The sequence below is a fragment of the Dendropsophus ebraccatus genome, chromosome 1 (genome assembly GCF_027789765.1).
Source record: "Dendropsophus ebraccatus isolate aDenEbr1 chromosome 1, aDenEbr1.pat, whole genome shotgun sequence".
NCBI lineage: Eukaryota > Metazoa > Chordata > Amphibia > Anura > Hylidae > Dendropsophus > Dendropsophus ebraccatus.
Genome location: NC_091454.1, coordinates 110,060,619 through 110,084,542, shown reverse-complemented (window position 1 = coordinate 110,084,542; position 23,924 = coordinate 110,060,619). Strand labels below are relative to the sequence as shown.

Below are 23,924 nucleotides of genomic sequence, written 5' to 3'. Positions count from 1 at the left end.
TAGTGTCCCAAAAATACAGGTTCCCTTTAAACAGTCCTCATCATGCTGCTACATTTTGGAGGACTTCTCCCTCTCAAACATGCATGCTGGTTGGAGTAGCTGAGAGGTTTAAAGTGACTCTGTACCCACAATCTGTCCCCCCCCAAACAACTTGTACCTTCAGATAGCTGCTTTTAGTCCAAGATCTGTCCTGGGGTCTGTTCGGCAGGTGATGCAGTTATTGTTCTAAAAAACAACTTTTAAACTTGCAGCCCTGTGCCCAATGGCTGGGGCTTAGATTGCGTATGCATTAGGCTGGCACACCCTCTCTGTCCCTCCTCCCCGCCCTCCTCATCATTAGGAATGCTTCAGGCAGATTGTCTCCTATTCCCCACCTGTGTCAGCACGGCACATGGGCTGAATCGTTAAGGCACCTGTGCAGTGTCCTGACAGGAGAAAATGTTCTAGGGGTATTCCTAATGATGAGGAGGGTGGGGAGGAGGGACACACAATCTAGGACACGCCAGTGTGACACAGAGCTGCAAGTTTAAAAGTTGTTTTTTTAGGACAATAACTGCATCAGCTGCCAAGCGGACCCCAGGACAGATCTTGGATTAAAAGCCACTATGCGAAGGTAAAATCGGTTTGGGAGGGACAGATTGTGGGTACAGAGTCACTTTAATACTAAATAGAAGTGTGATCAACATATTACAATACTCATATATAAACAATATGCAATAAACATGTAAAGCATTATGTCATAAAAAATAATAACCAGCATGATGTGAATAGTAAACAAAGTTTACTACTTAATCAAGATTGCAAGAACACACTAAGGCTAAGTTTCTATGATGAGATTTTAGCGTGATAACATGGCAAAATGATGATAATATTTATAATAGCAGCTGAAAATAATGATCATGAATATTATATGCAGCCACCTTTTGCCATTAAATGGCAGATTGTTCCCTTAGTGGGAACATAGCCTAAAGCTGCAAGACCCATTGACCCCTTGGTTCTAAATGTTCAGTGTGTAAATATATATATATATACTGTATATGTTTCACAGTATGCATAACTATACATTGAAACATGTTGGAAACTTTCATAAGAGGCATACATTAGGAAATACTCCAGTTGTTTGCTTTTGGCAAAAAAGAGGAGTAAATGGATGTTAACTGAGACACAAATGTTTTCTTTAAAATACAATAAAGTGGCTTCTTTTTGATTATTCTTTAGATATGAATTCCCTGCATACAATTCAGCAATGTCTAAGGGTATGTTCACACTGAGCAAAATCAGCGGAATCCTGCCTGCCTCAGTGTCAAACAGTGTGTCTATGGGAGGGCTCGTGCGAGTTCTCCCATAGACACAGTTCAACACAGAGGCAGACGAGATTAAAAAAGATAAAAAGAGGTATGTATCTTTTATATGTTTTTTCTTTTTTAAGGAATTTAATTAGCATTTGAAATAATTTTATTTGATATTTGATATTGTATGTATGTATAGTGTGAACATTTTTAAATTCTACATTTCTAGAAGTGTGGTACAAATGTGAAAACAGTCCGAAACCCTAGCAAAAGGGTTTCTAGAGCTTGTGAATTTTGTCTAACTTTTTAAATACGTTTTAAGCATTTACTTTCCGTTGTCACTTTCTCTACATTGGCATTTTATTTTGCTAAGGTTTTATCTCCCAGTTAGTGACAAGATATGTCTAAAGGGAGACATGATACTTGGCATTACGATTTATGTAGAGTGTAAAGCTCTTGTCCTTTGACTGCTACCATCAAAAGGGATACAATGATCCGCTGACCCTTTCTGCTAAGATGCTTGTTGTAATCTCTACTTTAAAAACGCTGTGCACTGCTTTAGTGTGATCCCAACAATTAAATATTGTTATATTCTGAAAAGGCAGTGTGTACGATTAAAAAGGTCAAGGGCATTCATAACTAGACAGACGCGTTTTATACTGCGCTGTATTATATTCATCTTGTGTCTTCTAATCAAACTGAAACCTTGTAATGTTCTGACAATAATCATTTAAACCTGACTATAAAATGATACAGGCATTAGGAGACTATAACAATTTAATTACACGTTGCTCTGTGGTTCAGACATATGGAATTATACAGTGTTGACACAGTGGAAATGTACACTGTATGCTTTACATTATCCGCTTAGTCTGCTCGTGACTCCTACAAACAGAAACATTTTCTCCTCTATTTACCAAAAGCTAAAAAAAAAAAGTACCATTATATGTTTTTTATGTCTATTTTCCAATTGTGCCTTTTTCATCTGTAAGTGTCATTGAGTAAATTGATATAATAGAACAACTTGGATAGAACAACTATGACATCTGAGGGCATTTACTTTATTTTATCTGTAGGAGAAATCATTAGGTTCATGTATTAATTTATCAGCTAGCATGTAGGCTGACAGATATATTTTTTTAATTATAATATTTGAGTGTTTTAAATTGCAAAAAAAATACCCCCCAGATTAAAAAAAAAAAACACATGGCCCTAACATTTCCCTTACTGGATATTTTCCCTTACTGGATATTTGAGAGTATGTCAAATTAATCACTTAAACAAGTACAGTTAAATTTCTTTGTCAATGAAAGACATTCACCCCCTTATTGCTTTTACTGGAGGTGCCTCTTAGTAACCAAATTCGGGAAGCTGGAGTGGGTATTTATTTAAGACTGGTGTATGAGTATGCTAGTCTTGCTAAATGTCCCCCAATATCTCTAGATAACAATAGAGCCACGTGACTGATCACTTGACTCTAAAAACCCTGAAGAAAAAGCATATACACAAAAAAGTAGCACATCTAGAAAAATCTATTAGATCACAAAAGACAATACACACAATGTATACAAAACAGGAGCAATAAAACTAGGCAGACATCCCTGAGGAAGCCGGGCACAGCGAAATTCGTGGGATGCTCTCTGCTCCCACCTGACCATCTTCATATTTTTGGACCGCATATGGTGAAATCATTATATTTTTCATTTACTATCACTGCCTTACTCATTGTTTTTGGGATTGATTTTGGGATTGATTTTATATTACAGTTCATGTGTTGTGTCCATGATCAGGTTGGTTGATAAGTCCTGACTGGGACACCAGCAGGATCAATGATGACATTTTAATGTTTTTAATGTTGAGTGGCATTTAGGGCTTGTTTTCCTAGTTTTATTGCTCCTGTTTTGAATACTTTGTGTGTATTGTCTTTTGTGATCTCAGAAAGATTTTGCTTAAGGGGTTTTTATGTTTTTATATGCATTGGTTTAGCACTCAGGTTTATAGGGTGTTGCCAATTATATTATTTTTTTGGCATACTTAATCACTTGACTCTGACATAATGGAAGATCATGCTGGACTTTCATCTCCCCCTGTGGGTAATTGCATCCAGCATCCTTCCGTGGCATCGATATCACAGATCAGAACCAGGCAGTTGGTGAAGAGGATTGTAAGGGTGGTTCACACTACCGAATCCACGCAGATATGGCGGATTCCATCACTCGCACCCAATTGCGGCGGTGCGTGTCTCAGCCCCTGCCATAGACAACATTCTATGGCCGGGCGAATTCCACCTTCCCCTGAAAGAACTGACAGGTCAATTCTTTCGGCGGATGGCGGAATCCGCCTGACCATAAAATGGTGTCTATGGCAGGGGTGGAGACGCGCACTGCCATGAGCGGGTACGAGCGACAGAAACAGCCTTAACTTTTCCACATGGATTCTCTAGTGTGAACCAACCCTATGGCAGTAAACAGCTGCACAGTTCTCTTAGTGGTTAAGCATAGCACTTCATCAGATCACTAGGGAGGCTCTGACACTGTCAGGCCACCTTGAATGTGGACTGTAAAGGCCCTATTCCACCAACAAATCTGACGACAGATTATCTGCCAAAGATTTGAAGCCAAACCCAGGAACAGACTATAAACAGAGATCAGGTCAAAAAGGAAAGACTGGATTTCTCCTCTTTTCAAATCCACCCCTGGGTTTGGCTTAAAATCGTTGGCAGATAATCTGTCGTCAGATCTGTTGGTGGAATAGGGCCTTTAGATGCAAGGCAACTTTCAGCAAGATGGTGTCTTGGTGTCTTTCTAAAAAGATTTTCTTATAGCCCGAAAAATATGGTAATTAATTATGCTTTGCATTTGGTTTTGGTTTAAACTGTGTCACAAAATATGAACACAACCTGAGAAAAATACACTGTGAGAACATATTTAATGTTGGCAACTTAACAAATTTATATTGAATAATCTTACACCTTATGCTTATTGGTGCAGTGCTGTATGTATTATTATTTATTTTCTTCTCATTATTTATTTATAAAGCTCCCTTGATTCCAGAGCGCTTTACAAGCGATAAAGGTTAACAAACAGAAGCATTACAAGATTAGAGCACATTACATGAAAGTAAATGGCAGACTGGTACATGAGGGAAGAGGACCCTGCCCGCAAGGGTTTACAATCTATAAGGTTTGAAGAGAGAGACAAAAGTCAAAGTGCAGCCAGTCAAGTGTGATGCAGATGATTATAGGTTGTAGCCTAGTTTAAGGAGGTTTTCAGGTAAATATTCAAGGTCTTGATGGTGGATGAGAGGCGGATTAGTCGGGGTAGTAAGTATGGGAAAGCTTGGGCAAAATCTTGGAGGCGGTTGTGTGAGGTACGGACAAGGGGGGACCGCAAAAGGAGGTCATTGGAGGGCCGACAGTTGGGTGAAGTACAGTAGCAGGATATAAGGTCAGATATCATTATGTGATTATTTTAGCATTTTGAGGGTTGCACAAGGTAGTAGCAGTGTATAATTTTATTTACTATACATAGGCGATTTATAGATTAGATGAGGTTTTCCTCCATGGTTTGCATTATGCTGAAAAAAATGTTAGAATTTTGCCAGTATAGTGTTCTGGAGATGGGACCTAGGGTTTCCCATGCAAAAATTCTATTGCCATACATGCACCGATAGCGACGGTTGACAAGGTAATTTTTCGGTGACAGAATCACTTTTGGCATTCTCTTCCTGGCCAATACACATTATTGATCCATCCCTAAATATCACTTTCATCCAATCCTCCACAGTACAGTCCCCCATAACTTCTCTTTAGTCTACTGTAACCCTGTTTTCTCCTGTTTAGCTGTAAGTGCTGGTTTTAATTTGGCGTTTCTCTATTTAAACAGTTCTATCACAAACATTGAGTCCTGCTTTGTGTTTGTATTATGTGTATGTGTGTTGGATTTTTATAATTCTTTTCTGTGTTTCAATCTATATCTTTCTCTTATTGGGACAATTTTTCTTCAGGTTAGCCAAATCCTATAGCTTGGTAGGGTCTGTAAACACTACCTAATAACTTAAGACAAATTTGTTGTCAGGAATGTGCAGTGAGCCTGGTGTGAACTGGGCCTGTTTTTACTTTTTTTCTGACACACCCACTTTCCTTTCAGCCTCCTGGCAATGCAGGAGTTACACTGCTCACTGCTAGCCTTGATCCCTGCAGCTGAGAAGTGTTTTTGATTGACAGATGCCTCTACCTGTCCGGAACCTTGAGGACCAGAGCGCCGGTCCAATGGGGATCTGGACCGGGCTCTTGATACTCATAAATGAAAGCAGAGTCAGTTTCTCCCTACTGGTATTTAAGGTTCATACCCTGATCCCAGATACCCCGTCTACTCCTGTGATCCCCGTTCCTAATTCCTCTGCTTGCTTTACTCATTACCTGTCCTCCCACCTAACCTTTGACTATCCGTTTAATCTCTGATTTTGTACTGCGTTGCTCATTTGGTTCTGACTTAGCTTGTTGACTTCCCTTCATCGTGTTTGTCTGTCTGTCTTGTTCTGTGTTTCACTTATTCAGTATGGGGAACGTCTTAATGGTTTTCCCGGGCTGCCTAGGGCCAATTGGGTAAAGTAGGTAGGGACAGTGGGTTCAGGTTCAGGGCCCACTGTCTTGTTCCTACCTCCCCGTCCTGACATTTGTATTTTTAGACTTGTACATATACATATATATACATACAAATACATATTATGGTAATATTCCACAAATTTTACTGTTACTTAACCTGTTGACCACACAGAACAAGCATACAGTATTTGTCCTGATGCCATAAGCAGTGTATAAAGGGAACACAGAATGTAAACCTGCTCCATACACGGTGCCATGTAAGCTAATTAGCCATTTAGATGCTGTTGTCAAAACTCACAGTGGCATTTAAAGGGGTTTTCCAAGGTAAAATTAACTTGTCCCCTATTTACAGGATAAGGGACAAGTAAGAGATTGTGGGGATCCGACCTCTGTTCCCCTAAGCAGTCTCTATATTGGGCCACAGCTCCTGTTTTGAATAGGTATGGTACATGACCTGCGGTTTTATTCATTATCTATGGAGCCATCGGTATTTGGAATAGAGCTGCCGGAGAGAGCCAAATACAGCACTTGACTCTGTCCAGCAGCTCTATAAAAAATGAATAGAGTTACGGGTCACGTGCCATACCCGCAGCTCTATTCAAAATAAAGGAACTGGGGGCTGAAGTGGAGATTGCCTGGGGTACGAAGTTCGGACCCCCAAACGATCCTACTTGTCCCCTACCTGTGTTTTTTTTTTTTTTAATACCTCTTTAACTCTTTAAGGTTTTTCAACTTACAGGCCTGTTTGAGGTACTATTTTTTGCACCACAATCTCTAGTTTTAACGGACGTCATTTAGTTGTCTGGCCTCCCCTTAATGTTGGTACATTATTCTAGTTTGTGGTTACTAATTGCCCTTTGGGTGTAAAATTGGTAAAAATGGAGAAAGAACGGTGACAAAAGAAAAACTGTGTGTGAGTAACTAATAAAAAACGCCCGCTGTTTGCAAAAGATGTCTGAAAACAATTGTCCTGTTCATTATTTTGACGTCTGCGGCGACAACGTTCGTTATTCAATACATTGTGTGCATTGGACGTCTGTCTCCCAATTGACTGCAATGCATTGCACTGCAGTCAAAGCGCGGTAATAACAGACGTTTTTTTAAATATCAAAATCAGTCGGCTTTTCTCTATTTTTGACGTTGTGTAAACATACCCAATTTATCTATTTTTATAAGTTTTAATATAAAATGGGGGAATTTAAACTTTTATTGGGGGAAAAGACTATGTCATATTTTAAAAAGGTTTATGTGGGTCTCTATGCTGACAATTACATATTATTTGTATTTTTTTTAGAATTTCCACTGAAGACAATTTCTTTACATTCATGATGCTAATTCTAACCTTAGTAATGATATAGACATGTTTTTATAACTATGATGTGCAGCTGTATAGAATGTGTTAACAAGCATACCGTGGAGCAGGTTCGATATATGGTAATATTGACACTTCCTTACACTTTGCCTCAAGGAACGAGTTGCTTCCCTAACTTAATACTTGCAGTATATTCCAGCTCCATACTATGCAGGAAGCAAAGCAGCTGCGTTGTTAAAGAATTAGAGGAATAAAATACCCAGAGGCAATATTTGCAGCTTAGCATGTAACCACCAAAGGTTATACACATTCTAAGCTATTTTATGCACTTTGAAAGCTGTGTCTGATCTTTCTGGATATAAACTTATGTGTTTTTAAAATCTGATCAATAATATTGCAGTTTGAACACTAATGTCAATAGTTCCTGTAAAATTTTGCCCATTGTTGTTGGGAGAAATCTGTGCAGATTTCCTTGTTTGTGTACTGGTTGGTAACTACTAATATTCTGTATTTAGAAGCTAAAAGAATGTAAATAAGTGGATTTGCATGTTATATGAGCAGACATTGTCTACATTCTCACTTTATTCATTACAATGAAGAGGATTTTTGTTTAGTAGGAGTATGTATTTTTCGCGCAGGCAAACAGATGTTAAGTCAATAAATATATTCCTTCTGGAATTCTCATCAAACTGAAGACGTATGCGTAAGCGTGTGTGTGTGTGTATGTTTTGGAGCACAGAGAAGACTGCGCTCTCCTCCAGGAGTTCTGATTTCAATGCATTTCTGTGGATATTCAACTTTGTATTGTCTTCAATATGACAGACTGTCTAACCTTTATACAGTGTGAGAAATAATGAAATGGCACGCAAAAATAAAAATATGTTACCTCTCTTTGAATTCCAGAGAACTGATAATGAATAAAGCCAAAATATAAACACATAGGACAGAGTCTATGTATTAGTAAAATTTACTAAAATATATTATTTAAAGGGCCCCTCAATGAATATGTTTTATGTATGCTATTTTCTAAGTAGTACCTAATTTATTCTAGACTGTCAACAGGCTATGCGGGTCAAGGGTACTTCAGTGGCATTAGAGTTATCATCAACCAGCCAAAACAATAAACTATATACAGTAAATAGACCATAGTCAGATTTGGCTACTCATTGTATTACAAATATTTACTCCTAAAGTTAAAGGTGACAAAGTAGAGTGTTGTGCACTGGGTTTATCTGGTGCCATGCTAAGACTTTACACAGCAATATTTACACAGGATAAATCTATGATTGGGGGAAGGAGGTGTTGAATCCTGGGTACCCCTGGAATTTAAGACTATGTTCCCACACAAAATTTTTGCTCAGTATTTTGGTCAGTATTTTGCAACCAAAACCAGGAGTGGATTGAAAACACAGAAAGGCTATGTTTGCACAATGTTGAAATTGAGTGGATGGCTGTGATTTAATGGCAAAAAATGCTGTTATTTCAAAACAACGGCCATTGTTTTTTTTTTTTTTTTTTTTTAAAAGGCAATTATTTGCCATTAAATTGCAGCCAACCAATAGATTTAAACATTGTGAGAACATAGCCTTTCTGTGTTTTCAATCCACTCCTGGTTTTGGTTGCAAAATACTGACTAAAATACTGAGCAAAAATACTGTGTGGGAATATAGCCTTAAAAACAGTGAACCGAACGCTCTTGTCAGAATGAAATTCCACAGAATGAAAGATAACATGCGGACACTGCCACTCCGTTGTCTATAGGACTGATTGTCAAGCAAAGTTGTTAAGTATATGGTAGTGTTAAACAAATTTGCCGAACACTCCTCACTAGTGTATGATCCAAGGGGTGTTTTTATTTTTACACGATTGAAGTCCCACTAGGGTTCTTTGATAAGCAATCATTTCATTGCTTATACAGCTCAATGCAATGCTACTGCTTTGCACTGAGCTGTGAAATTGTCATTCTGCTAGTTCACTGGTCATGCTATCTTAAAAAGAAATAAATCTCTTCTAAGCATTGATGATATTTTTTACGCATTTTCCCTGATTTATATGTACTGCATAGATTTCTGTCATTATGCTATCTGCCCCCTAAACTAGGAATTCCAATATTTATTAGATACTTAATGTGAATAATAATGGGGTTCTGTATTTTAACCTGCGTAATTTAAAACAAGACTGAAGTAACATCGCCATCTGAGAAAAATCTCTTTTCCAGTACACTCCTGTTGTTGATAACATTCTAACTGATTGTGATGATGCTAATGGTGGCTCAGTGACTCAGTGGTTAGCACTGTAGCCTTGCAGCACTGGGGTCCTGGGTTCAAATCCTACCAAGGGCAACATCTGCAAAGAGTTTGTATGTTCTCTCTGTGCTTGCATGGGTTTTCTCTGGGTACTCTGGTTTCCTCCCACACCCAAAAACATACAGATAGGTAAAGTGCTGCAGAATCTGTGTGTGCTACACAAATAAAAGCATTAATGAGTGGAGCCAAATTAATCTGATTGATGCCGAAAACTGTTTTGTTTAGCCTGATTGGTTGAAAAAATTCTGCATGGCGGATCAGACTTTTGGCAGATATTTGTCATAATGAACGATCATTTGCAAATCATTTACAGATGGTTATCAGCTTTGAGCACTGAAGTCCTTCTGTGCTTGTTGTTTTTTTTTTGTTTTTGCATGGTGGGACATCTCCTTTAATATAAATACTATACTGTAATATGACACAATTATATAAGGGTATGTGTTGCTCTCCACATCAAAAGACATGTGGTGTTACTTTTAGGGTCCGTTCCCAAGTACCATTTTGCAGCAGATTTAATGCTGTAAAATTCTTAGTGAAAGACCTACTACTGAATCTGTGCTGAAACAATACAGGATTTTTCAAGACTTTTGCCACAAAGTTTAAGGCTATGTTCTTACATAGTAAGGCTATGTTCACACAATGTACATTCAGTATTAATTACGGTCGTTGTTGACAATTTTCAACAACAGCTGCGATTAATACTGAACTTACATTGTGCTGCATCTGAGGGAATCCCGGCCGGAGTGTATTCACATGGTATACACTCCGGCTGGGATCACTAGTTTTCTGCAGGCGCTAATCATTGAATAGTAGCTGCAGAGAACCTGTCAGTTCACACAATGGAGCGTGCAGCTCCGGACGCACTCTCCACTGTGTGTGGCGGGGAATTCGGATGCAAGTGGACATGGGTTTGCCTGCATCAGAATTCAGCAGAAGTGAAGATCATCCGGACAGTACTGCAGTACCGGCCAGGAGGATCTTCTCTGCCACGGGCTGTTCTGTGACCCGTCCGGAACGCAGAACGGCCGGTGTCTTACGCCATGTGAACATGGCCTAAGGCTATGTTCCCACACATTATTTTTGTTCAGTATTTTGCTCCTCATATTGCAACCGAAACCAGGAATGGATCAAAAACACAGAAAGGCTAAGTTGAAACACACTGTTGAAATTTAGTGGATTAAAACATCGCCCATTGTTATGAAATAACAGCCATTATTTGTCATAAAATGACAGCCCTCCACTAAATTGCCCTCCACTTAACAGTGTGTGAACATAGCCTTTCTGTGTTTTCAATCCATTCCTGGTTGCAAAATACTGACCAAAAATACTGTGTGTGAATCCAGCCTAAAATAGTACCAAAATAAGTCTGTAGCTTTGAGGTAATAATACGGCCATATTTTCAGAGTAACATAGCCCAAAGCTTGGAAATATGTGAAAAATTGTATGGTTTATTATTGCTTTCTCTGGGCAAAAGAGGCCTAACTAAAATCCTAAAAAACAGCCCCCTAGACATTATCATTCTTACACCAGTAGGTACTATACTTTACAATACATAGCATTGTCCAGGAATCCACCAAACACTAGGGTTAGCATATATTTCCATTACTCCGAAGTCCAGTAGTGGTGTTCATCATAGTTATCCAGCTGAAGAATGGCATTGGACCTGGTAATCTTAGCTTATATACAACTGCATCACCATGAAAACCCATTTCCTCCTGAAGTTTTTCTGCAGAGGCAATCTAGAACGCTGTAGTGAGCTATAAAGGATGTTTATGCTCTATTAAATACCCATGTCTCCAAACTGATATGGAATAGATTTACAAAATGATTTCCACAAGTCAGATACGGATGTGTATGCCAAAATTTTTATACTGCCTTCATTAACTGTTATTGAATTTATAGATTTATATAGAGTAACAATACCATTGTAGAATGGATATTTGAAATAGTGTAGCTTTAATCTCCCTAGTATAAGTGCAAGATATATACCTGGCCCCTCTAGTCATCGTGCAAAATCTGTATTTGATTACCAGGATGTGTCAGCTAGCCTCCGCATTGCCTGTTTATTAGGCTTCCATGCACTCCTATGAAAGCAAGGCTGCACACAATACTGTAATGTCAATGTTTTCCTTTTATTGAAGATATTCAGTGTATTTGCTCCAAATACTGCTGTCAGACTTAATCTCATCACAATATAACCCTGTTGACTCCTTGCTATAAGGAGTATAACCACTTGTAACTGGGCACTTTAAAGTGACATATTTTAGGTGGCAATGAAATACAAGCTCAGATTGCATTCACTTTCTTCTCATTTCCTGTGTAGTAAACCAACCCCCCAGATAACAGATTATAGGAGATTCTGCCTTTCCTATACAATGCTGTGTACACATGTTGAGGTAATTGATGTGGATTTATGCCTGATCTATTTATGTAAACCAAGAAGCATTAATCACTAATCCTCAAAGTGTGGCTTTTCTGAGATGAAGTGTATTATGTCTTTACAGGTGGTGTTTGCATTGCCCAATCACTGAAAATCCCCCGAGAACCCAAACCAGGAGAATATGATAAAATCATTAAGCGCCTGCTGGAAACCCCTCATGCTCGGGCAATAATCATTTTTGCAAATGAAGATGACATAAGGTGATGGTTTCTTCCTATTGTTTGTGGCATGTTTGATCTTTTCCAGTGGCAGGAGAATTACACAAACCTATTTCTTTCTTATCAGTTTTACATTAACTTGTCAAGGATACCCCTGTGAGAATGGAGGTGTAGCAAATTTCAATTGCATTTAGACAAATGCTATTCAGCTGCTCCTATGAGACAGTCTCACTGCCTCTCTCTAACGCTGTAGTATCATGTGGATTAAGGCATAAGATTGAATGAGATAAATGAAATGAGAATGATAGACAATGTATGGTAAATTAGGGTTAGACAAAACAAATTAACATGAACCAGAGACTCTGAGAGGTGTTATCGCTTTCTTCTTTTTTTTTTTACGTCTGAAGTTACAGTCAAGTTGACAGAATGATTGACTAATCGTTTCCTCCCAGATGGTTAGTGAATCTGGTTAATGTGTCTTGACTGAAATCAATGGACATTTCTTTCATTCTTTCTTTCGTTTACTTCTATTCTTTTTCTTTCCTGCAGACGAATTCTTGAAGCAGCTAAAAGAAGCAATCAGACCGGACATTTCCTTTGGATTGGTTCAGATAGCTGGGGCTCTAAAATTTCTCCAGTTTACCAACAAGAGGAAATAGCCGAAGGAGCTGTAACAATCCTACCAAAGAGAGCCTCAATAGATGGTATTGTTTCCCTTTTCCATTAAATATAAAATAATAGCAATCAACATGACGCTTACTGTAGATCATGAATCCGACTGCGCTACTATAGTTTATGGTATCTGCAGGGCTGGATTTACAGTTGTACTGGCCTAGGCATTGGATCAAAAACACCCCATTAGGTGATAAAAACATTGAAAACCTAAAGTTTCTGGTTTTGCTGATAGCAAACAATCAGCATTAATTTAACCCCTCCCCCCCTTACTATTTGTGTAGTTGTCTGCACCATCCACAAGTTTAGATGCTGCACACTCAATATACACTTCATTTCATTAGTGGACAGTGGTGCCTAGGTGGTGCGGCTTAATGGCAGTTGGGCTCCCTCTCCTATATGGACAGTGTCATCCAGGCAAGGCTTCACAGCAGTTGGGCTCCATTTCTAGGGTGGGTACAGTGTCCAACTGCCATGAAGCCCCGACTAGGTACCACTGTCCGCCAATGAAATTAAGTGATTTCAGAGCAGAAAGAAGACACAGACAAGTGTTATACAGATATATATCAAATGTGCAGCATCTAAGCCTATGGATGGTGCGGAGAACAGCACATAGAGGAAGGGGGGTGACAGTATCACTTTAAATTCACTTAGAATTAAACCTGATCTGTACCTGGCTGCCATGGGCAAAACCAGACAATTTTGGCATTCACTGTTTTTATTTATTCCCCCTATGAGTTAGCTTTGGCTGCAAATCTAAAGGTTCAATTCTTACCCATGTGAAGTCCACTAAAGGGGGGGTCCCTCTTCAGACTATGGCATGGCGGTAGCCTTGTCCCCCTCCAACACTGCTGCCTTAGGCACATGCCGTTCGATGCCTATTGGAAAATACAGCCCTGAATATTTATAAACTCTTTCAGACAAAAACTATCTGGAACTTTATGACCACACAATTTTGTTTTGCTTAAACAAGAACTCTACAGTGTATATTTCAAGCATATTGTTTTTAAAAGTATTTTTTGTGTTCAGATACATTGGCAACATGTTTTCTGGTGTTCATTAAAGGGGCTATCCAGTGCTACAAAAACATGGCCACTTTCTTCCAGAGACAGCCCCACTCATCTCCAGCTTACTCGGTGTTTTGCTGCTCATTTCCATTGAAGTGAATGGAGCTTAATTGCAAACCGCACCTGAACAAGAGACAAGAGTCGTGTTGGCTCTGAAAGCAAGTGGCCATGTTTTTGTAGTGCTGATAACCCCTTTAAATCCCATACAAAATGGGAAATGTAAAATACTATGTAAAATTAACTATGTAAATTAACTATGTAAAAGCCCTTATGAAATTTATAAGAATTTTTGGTGTATGAAATATATAGGAAAATATATTTTTTGTTAGTAATATTTTTAAAAATTATTTTATGAACAAAATAAAGCACTCACACCTTTAGGCAGGTGTGTTAATGCTGATTCGTGCATAAAGACAGAAATAACAGAAGCTTTGAGTAATCTTGTTCCTCAGCCTAGTCATTTAACAACCACAGGGGGAGCACTGCATGTCGGAAATAAAGAGTTCTAGTTTTTTTTTTTACTGGAGCTGGTAAATATTGTGCAGTTTGCAAACCAAGAATTGTTTATATTCATCATATATGTGTTCATTGAAACTGCACAATGGTTAAAAAAAAAATATTGCTAAAATTTCTTTTTAATTCCTTTTAACCCCTTCAGGATCGGGCTAATTTTCGTTTTTGTGTTTTCGTTTTTTCCTTCCATAAAGTATGCTGCAAAACTAGAAAAAAATAATGTATGCAGTGAAATAAAAGGAATTTGTTTTCATTTTTTTTTTTTTTGGGGGGGGGGGTCGTGTTTACGCCATTCATTCTATTGTAAAACTGACATGTTATATATGTTCCAAAAGTCAGTACAATTAAAATGGTATGTAATTTACATAACTTTTATTTCATCTGACTGCTTTTGAAAAATTAAAACCTTTTTAAAAAAAAACTAAATGTGTTTAAAATTGCTCTATTCCCATCCTTATAACGCTTTTATCATTTGCTTTATGGGGCTGTGTGAGGTGAGCCCCGGATGGCTCAGTAGAAGGGATTTCCCCTCTGCAATCACATCGCAGGGGGGAGATTTCTCCACTAGACACCAGGGAATAGGGCACTGCATACATTTAAATGCAGCTGTCAGTTTTGACATCTGCATTTAAATGTATAATTAGTGGGTGCAGCAATCGGAACACGTCTGCTAATAGCGGTGGTCTCGGGCTGCACATAGCACTCGGGATTGTGGCGGTCCAGAGCAGGGTCACCGCGCCCCCCTTCTGAACACCCTCTCCCACTTCAGGGCATAAATTTACTGACTGATGCGGGAAGGGGTTAATAGTCCCTTTCATTTTGAATATTATGACATATGGGTCCATTATACTGTGCGTTATCTAACATAATAATAGTTACAATACATTGTAAGTACCTATTCTCATTATAAAATATGGACCCAATATGTATTAAGGGAAAAAACGATAAACAATGACAATCCAGTGCATGAAATTATAGCGACAATAAACAAATTCCCTGCTTGACCGGCAGTAATACCAGTCCATATCACAATTGTATCCCATATGGTAGAGCAGATGGCATCATTTTGAGTAGAATTCTTTTATTGGTAATTATGTGTATTAATGATCATTTTTGTTTTATGAAATAGGATTTGATAGATATTTTAGAAGCCGGTCATTAGCCAACAACCGAAGAAATGTATGGTTTGCAGAGTTTTGGGAAGAAAACTTCAACTGCAAATTGGGATCACATGGCAAAAAGAACAGTCATTTAAAGAAGTGCACCGGTAAGCACATTATTCTTGCTAGTTTGTTAATGTTGAAAAAAGTCTGATTTTATTGAAGAGTGATATACTTGAAATTGCTATATTACTAGTCTCAGCGTTATAACAATGACTGTATTATTTGGAAATTGCTATAAAGGACCATACTTAAATAAAAAAAATGTACTCGTAAATTGCTGAATTCTAGCACATGCAACATTATCTGTCATTTTAATTGCCTGAGTGTCTTAGTTCCTTACACAGAAGAAGATATTTGTCTACTTCATGTTGGGTCAATTATATTGAAGCTTTTATGTGGATTTGTTACTAACCTATGGATTACTGCCTGGCCTTTGGGTATACAACACCAGTGAGGCTGTTGATCTATGCTGATTAATGACAGTTGTAGTCAAGCACACCTAACAGACAGATTCTGACACAAAATGGTTAGCGTTCAAGGCCTAGGATTTTTTTGCTTAATCACAGAACCTGAACTCTTTTTGCAATATAAATTGAATATTAGGGTACAAACCCACTTGACGTATTTGCTGCGTGAATCAGTCTTAAAAATAAGCAGGCAAAACGCAGGTTGGCTTTATACAATTGTTCTGCGTTAAAATACGCAATTGCGTATTTTTGAAGCGTGAAGCTTGTTGTTAGCAAAGCATCAGTTGTTAACAACCTGTGCGAAAAACGCATGTAGCTTCACACTTCAAAAATACGCAACTGCGTATTTTAACGCAGAACAATTGTATAAAGCCAACCTGCGTTTTGCCTGCTTATTTTTAAGACTGATTCACGCAGCAAATACGTCAAGTGGGTTTATACCCTAAAAATTTATTTTTTAACTTTCGGAGAGATCAAAACTTGTAAAGATGCGTAAATTCCAAGCAAATTTTTGTAGTACATTTTTGTAGTATTTTTTTTCTCAAATTGACTGATCTGACTGTAAATCACTTAACCCTTTAAATGCTGGGACCAGTAGCAATTGCAACACTTCAATGTCCAAATGACGGGTGTTGCACCTGTCAGATGTCCACTGCACAATGTGATTGGTCAATTGCTTCTGCAGCTAGAGGTCTTTATTTACCGTTCGTGCTCTGTAGAAGTTTAAAAAAAGTGCTCTGTATAGTGCTATTAAAAAATTGCATTAATAGCCACATTCTGACCCCTATAACTTATTTCAATTTTAAATTTCTTAAGCATAGTTAAACATAACAGAAGCAATACAAATTGGTTATTGTTGTAATTATCCTGACCTAAGTAATTCTGATAACATAGTTTTAACATGAAATGATGTAAAAACAAACCAATATGCATATCATGGTACATTTTTTAATTATTTTTTATTTATTTTTAGTTTTAATTTTTTTTATTTATTTTTTTCACTATAAGGCTATGTTTACACTAAGTAAAAGTGCGGCCGTTGTTGCCATCGGCAACAACGGCCATACTTTATACGGAGTGGAACAATGCCTCTGCTTTAATGGGATCCCGGCCTGAGCGTATACACATCGTATATGCTCCGGCCGGGATCCCATGAGGCACTGCAAAGAACTGACATGTCAGTTTTCTGCGGCCGCAATTCAATGAATTGTGGACGTAGAAAACCCTGTCAGTTCACACAGTAAAGCGAGCAGCTCTGGATGCTCGCTTAACTGTGTGCTATGGGAGGTTCTGATGCGGGCGCGCTGCTGCGCCCGCATCAGAACCATGTGGCCAAAAGATAATCCGGCTGTTCCGGGTCACAAAACGGCCGGTCTCTATACGTTGTGTGAACATAGCCTAAACATCTGAGTGGTGCAGGACTCACAGAAAGCAACACAGAAAGAAAATGAATGCATTTATATTTGTGAGCTAAAATACTAGACCATATCAATTATCAAAATGAGCGGTGCAGGGCTTGTGAAAATCTATGCACACATTTTCCCTTCCCCAAGTCTCTCTTTCTTGACTTATTGACATATAGGACTGGAAACTCAGCCCTGTATGTCAAAGAGTCAAGACAAGGAGGATGTGGGAGGATAGAGGCTTGAAAATACAAATGGCCATCAGCAAAGACAAAGGCATCATTGTTTTATCTCCCTATAACCTATCTGCCTGTGTCTGCAGCTCTGTACCTGGTAAATGGATTTTACTCTTTCATGCAAACTACTTTATTGCTAACAGTCTTCTGGAAATATTAATTAATATACTACTAATTTCATATTCAATTTTAATTCTAATTTCCTGCAACTGTAATTTTAGCACTAACCAGGTCTCCACCTCTCACCACTTCTTGGTTCTGCCAGCTTAGTCAATCACTGACTGAGGCAAATTCCGTGTGGATAGTTATTGGCAAAGTGGGCATTTCCTTGTTTTGAGATGTGAGCAAGAAGTGGTGTTAAGTGAATACCTGTTTAGGAATGGCAGCAAAAGGGGATTGGGCAGTTGAGAGATATTTTGTTTTATTTTTACCTAGTCCCACATAACAACCATTTTAAGACTTTGTTATTACATTGATCCAAAATGTTATAGTCTTGTCTACTTAATTGATTTTTTGTTGTTGTTAAAGAATAATTGTTGGCGGGTGAGTTCACAAATACATGTAATGTCACACAAATATAAGTAAATCAGACAATCTTTATACATAGTAATTTAGTCTGTGTTAGGTAGACACAATACCATAATGTACTGTAATGAGAAAAAATGTTTGACTAAGGCACATATTGAGTACAATCTGCAATCCACATATCTTGCAGTTTTCTTTAATTTCTAAGAATTGTGCAACTCAATAAACAACGTCTTAGACCACATTAAATATATACACAGCAGTTTGTTTAACCCCATTGTATAATTTCAGTTTTGTTCACGCAAAAAATGATCTATCGGTGGTTGCTACTTCAGATGACACTTCTCTTCTCCCATATCTATGTACTGCTGCTCTCTTTCTCATCTGGCTGACCTGAGGTGCAGCTACAAAAATGTGTGCCCATGGTAGAACAGCCCAGTGGAGTACCTCCTACCCCGTTCCCACCCTCTAGCAAGTTACTCAGCACAGTGGCCCCCTCTATCAGGTTGTTCTGGGAGCATTTTGCAATCCACAGCTGTGATTGCAGCCCAGCTCACTAATCACTTGAATGGGAGCTCAGCTGCAGTTAAATATCACAACTGCTACACCAGGAATGGAGACAAACTTCCTTCGCTGTGTAGTGTGGTACCAAACAGCTTTTTCCTATCCCCCCCCCCCTCTAAAATCTAGATGTGTCTTACCACCAGGTGTATTTATTTATTTTGTTTTTTACCAATCAGTACAAAATAATACCCTTTAAAAACAAAATCATACATAGTCTTTTAAAAGGGAAAAGAAGGGGTAATACATCTCCAAGCAAGGAACATTGCCAAATATTATACAGAATAGAAGCATAATACAATAAATGAAAAAATAAAGTTAACTTCAATACTTCTGACATCACTTGCTACTGATTTCACTGTACTCCCTAACCCAATCCCCACCACCATCACGGACGAGCAAAGCGCAGAAGAAGAGAAAGAAAAAAAAAGTTTTTTTCCCCACTACCATAATTTTCAAATGTTTAAAAACTTGCCCAATCCTCTCTTCTTCTTTAAAAACAAATTCTTTCATACTGACAAGTCCCGAACCCCCATTCTTTAAAGCTGTTTCAGGGAATTGTAAGTGCCCTATTACACCAGCAGATTATCTGATAAATTTTTTTTTTAAGTCAAAGCCAGGAACAGAGTATAAACAGAGAACAGGTAATAAAGGAAAGACTAAGATTTCTCCTCTTTTCAAATCTATTCCGGATTTTGGCTTAAAAAAATCTGTCAGATAATCTCTCTGTGTAATAGGGCCCTAACTGTGCTGAAGGATTCTAAACTGTATTAGCCTATAATACTCACTAAGGGAGGCCCTATCTATGTCCCGCCACATATTCTGCCAATTTCCAAATAGTTGCATCTTAAAAAGTTAAAAATAGGGTACATGTTAAATACATTGTTTTTTTTCTCCATTAAACGGTTTGAGTATTTGTTAATTGCATTTTTGAGCCTTTTTTTATTAAGCTGTTTTCACAATCTGTTTTGAATTGTGACTTCAAAGCAATGCAATTTAAATGACCCTAGGTGATAAGGATCCGTGCACAGCTGTTTGTAAAGTCATTGAAGTCTATACAGGTAATTCTTAATGGCCCAGAAAATTGCTCCCCAAGTCATCTAGCATTTACAGTTACTGTAGATGTATATAAATCACCATTATACACTTGTTTCAGAAAATCCTGCTTTTGTATTATGCTAAATCATATTCTCTAAAATATATGCCTGTGTAATGTGTGAAGAAATGTACATCATCTTTTGGCATGAAACAAGCACATGCTGCTGACTAGAGATGAGCAAACCGGTTTCGGGTTCGAGTCCATCCGAACCCGAACTTTTGGCATTTGATTAGCAGTGGCTGTTGAACTTGGATAAAGCTCTAAGGTTGTCTGGAAAACATGGATACAGCCAATGACTATATCCATGATTTCCACATAGCCTTAGGGCTTTATACAACTTCAGCAGCCACCGCTAATCAAATGCCGAAAGTTTGGGTTCGGATGGACTCGAGCATGCTTGAGGTTCGCTCATCTCTACTGCTGATGCTGTCTGATAACGGTAATACTTCATTTACACATGCACATTAAACTACAGAAAGCATTAAAGAAATAGAACACATACAAAAGCTCTTAAATAATTTCATGTACTGCTTTACAACTATTGTTCTGTTTGGGATTTCCTTTTTGTGAAAGCGACAATTTTTAAATTTATTTTATATAGTTTTATTTTAATATATTTTTAAATGAATGTTTATTAAGGATATACCCAATTTTTAAACTACTTCCATTTTCCAGAAATATTTTCTATTTATTTAAAGGTTAACTCCACTCAAAAATGATTTTGAATAATGAAAATCTGTGTAACCGATGCTAACGCACACTCGAGAAACTGCTCATGCTTGAAATAGGACTTGTAGTTAAAATCACTTTGTGAAACCTAGAAATGTAACTGTTATTTCACAGATTATGCATTTTAGACCATCCCTACTAATATTTAACTATAGTGTAGTTGACAGTCTATTTCCACAATGCAAATAGGGTCACAAAGTAGCGATTTATAACATGCACATGTATGTTCTATAAATCTGTAGCTTCATGTACACTTTTGTTTTATTAAAGAAAATGGTTTATCTATTATAGCTGTTTACCATATTAAAAAGAATGGTTTTAACCTGTAAACTTTTGTACTTCTATTATGATGTTAATAACCAGGGCAGGCAGGGGGTAGTGGGAAAGAAGTGACATTTACCCATCCCATTTCCCTAGTAGTGCCATCTCTCATATTCACTGGTCCTGTATCTCCCAATCCTATGACATCATAACTGTAACGCCTGGAGTAGTGGATCCACTGGACCGACAGCAGCGATGGCACTAACCTCACCAGGGGGCGGAGTCTAAGGGGCCGCTGGTTTTCACCAGAGCCCGCCGCAAGGCGGGATGGACTTGCTGCGGCAGGCGACCCCCAGGTCGCTACCCCTGGCTTGGTTGCTGGTGTCGGCAGGCGAGGCGTGGCAGGAGATGGCACAGGCAATGGTCTGCAGGTGAGAGCGCACGTGACAGGCTGAACACGGGAACAGATGGAGTGACAGGGGAACAGGAACCAGGAACAGGGACTTGGGACCAGGTAACGGATAGGACTCAGGAACAGGGACTTGGGACCAGGTAACGGATAGGACTCAGGAACAGGGACTTGGGACCAGGTAGCGGAATAGGACACAGGAACAACAGGGGGCTGGGCCAACGCTATGGGAAGCATGTAGAGGCTCCAACCCTAAGGACAGGGCATGCTGGGATTTATAGGGGAGTGATTGGTGCCACTAACCAATTAGGAGCGCACTGCCCCTTTAAATCTGAGACAGCCGGCGCGCGCGCGCCCTAGGAGGCGGGGACGCGCGCCGGCCGGCACAGACCGCGACATGCACGGAGGAGAGGTGAGGCGCCCCAGGGGCCGAAGCAGCAGCAGCGCCGGGTCCCTACACAAGGACCCCGGCGGCTGCACGGGACAGGAGGCGGTCGCCGTGACAGTACCCCCCCCTTTGGCCTCCCCCTCTTTCTTGCCTGCAAATGGCACAGGAAGCCACAAAGTCTTTGACATCTTGGGATAGACTGGGCCACCAGTAGTGGCGAGCGATCTGTTGGCCGGTCTTACGGACTCCAGGGTGCCCGGCCTCCAACGAGGAATGTCCCCACTTCAAAATACCTCTTCGAAGCGCAGGGTGAACATGAGTCTTTCCGGGGGGTACTCTCCGAAGAGTGGAGGTGACGACTGGTACTAGGCGATCAGGCGGTAAAACGTGGCAAGGGAATGTGGGTCTGTGGACGAGGTCCTTCTGTAAGTTCTCCCGGTGGTGAGAGGACATGACCTCAGTCTTGGGTACGGAGAGAGGGTACACCTCGGCAGAGAAGGCATCCCCCGAGTCTTGGTCTTCTGCCGGTAGGCCAGATAGAGGCTTGGCAGGGACAGAAAACGACATAGTACACTTGGTCTGAGGTGACTTGAGACACTGGTTGGAACAGTCCTGACCCCAACTGAGAATCTCCCCGGTTCTCCAGTCCAGCTGAGGGGCATGTTCTTGCAGCCACGGGAGTCCCAGGAGGACCGCGGGGGAAGAATGGGGCAGGACGTAGAAGGATATCTCTTCTTGATGTAAAGGACCCACCTGGAGGACTAAAGGTGCGGTCTGGTAGTACACACGGTCGGTAAGAATTTCGCCCGTGACCGAAGAGATAGTCAGGGGCCTGGCTAGTCGGGTCACGGGTAGCCGCCATCTTTGGACCAATGTTGCCGCAATAAAACTGCCTGCTGACCCAGAATCGAGGAAGGCAGTAGTCTGATGATTTTGTCCTGAGGGAGTCCGGATGGAAACTGGCATAGACAGACTTGGAAAGGTGGCATTCACACCTAGGGACACCTGTCCCACCGGACCTAGGTGCGAGCATTTTCCGGATGTTTGGGGACGTAGGGGACATCCCAGCCGGAAGTGATCGGAACCACCGCAATAGAGACAGAGATTCCGCTCCAGGCGCCGGATTCTTTCATCAGGCGTCAGGTGAGCCCGTTCCACCTGCATAGGAATCTCAGGAGAGGGCTGGGACATCGAAAGGTCAGGATTCTGGAAAACCGGCGCCAGCTGGGGATGGCGATGGGAACGGCTTAGTAAATGTTCATGCCGAACCTCCTCCTCCCTCTCCGAAAAACGAGTATCAACTCGGGTGGCCAGTAGAATGAGTTCGTTCAGGGAGGTAGGCAGGTCTCGGGCAGCGAGCACGTCTCTCACTCGACTAGACAGACCCTTCTTGAAGGTGGCCAATAGGGCGGCCTCGTTCCAGTCCAATTCAGCTGCCAGGGTGCGGAACTGGATGGCGTAGTCACCAACAGAGGAGCTGCCTTGAGAGAGGTTGAGGAGAGCAGTCTCGGCTGAAGAAGCACGGGCAGGTTCCTCAAAGACGGAGCGAAACTCGAATAGGAAGGCCTGGAGATTGGCAGCAACAGGATCATCACGGTCCCACAGTGGCGTGGCCCAGGCCAGGGCTCTACCTTCCAATAGGCTGATGATGAAAGCCACTTTAGAGCGCTCGGTGGAAAACTGACTACTCAAAAGTTCAATGTGCATGGTGCACTGAGTCAAGAATCCTCTGCACAACTTAGAGTCCCCAGAGTACTTGCTTGGGAGAGCCAGTCGGAGTGAAGAAGAAGCGTCAGGAGGTGGTGTGCGCTGGGCAGTAGTCTGCTGCTGTAAGGCGGTAGTGAGTTGCTGGATCTGCTGCGACTGTTTCTGGATTTGTTGCGCCTGCTGAGTGACCACTCTGGCGACGTCACGGAGATCAGGCACCTCGCCGGGATCCATGGTTGGAGCCTACTGTAACGCCTGGAGTAGTGGATCCACTGGACCGACAGCAGCGATGGCACTAACCTCACCAGGGGGCGGAGTCTAAGGGGCCGCTGGTTTTCACCAGAGCCCGCCGCAAGGCGGGACGGACTTGCTGCGGCAGGCGACCCCCAGGTCGCTACCCCTGGCTTGGTTGCTGGTGTCGGCAGGCGAGGCGTGGCAGGAGATGGCACAGGCAATGGTCTGCAGGTGAGAGCGCACGTGACAGGCTGAACACGGGAACAGATGGAGTGACAGGGGAACAGGAACCAGGAACAGGGACTTGGGACCAGGTAACGGATAGGACTCAGGAACAGGGACTTGGGACCAGGTAACGGATAGGACTCAGGAACAGGGA

General features: G+C 40.5%; 1 protein-coding gene across 1 annotated transcript in view; it reads left to right on the top strand.

Moving 5' to 3' along the window:
• GRM8 (glutamate metabotropic receptor 8) overlaps positions 1-23,924 on the top strand; it is a 628,898-nt gene that overhangs the window by 393,796 nt on the left and 211,178 nt on the right. The window contains exons 3-5 of the mRNA XM_069957605.1: positions 12,018-12,153; positions 12,661-12,815; positions 15,493-15,630. Coding sequence (XP_069813706.1) covers positions 12,018-12,153; positions 12,661-12,815; positions 15,493-15,630 — 429 coding nt within the window. The remainder of the gene's footprint in view (positions 1-12,017; positions 12,154-12,660; positions 12,816-15,492; positions 15,631-23,924) is intronic.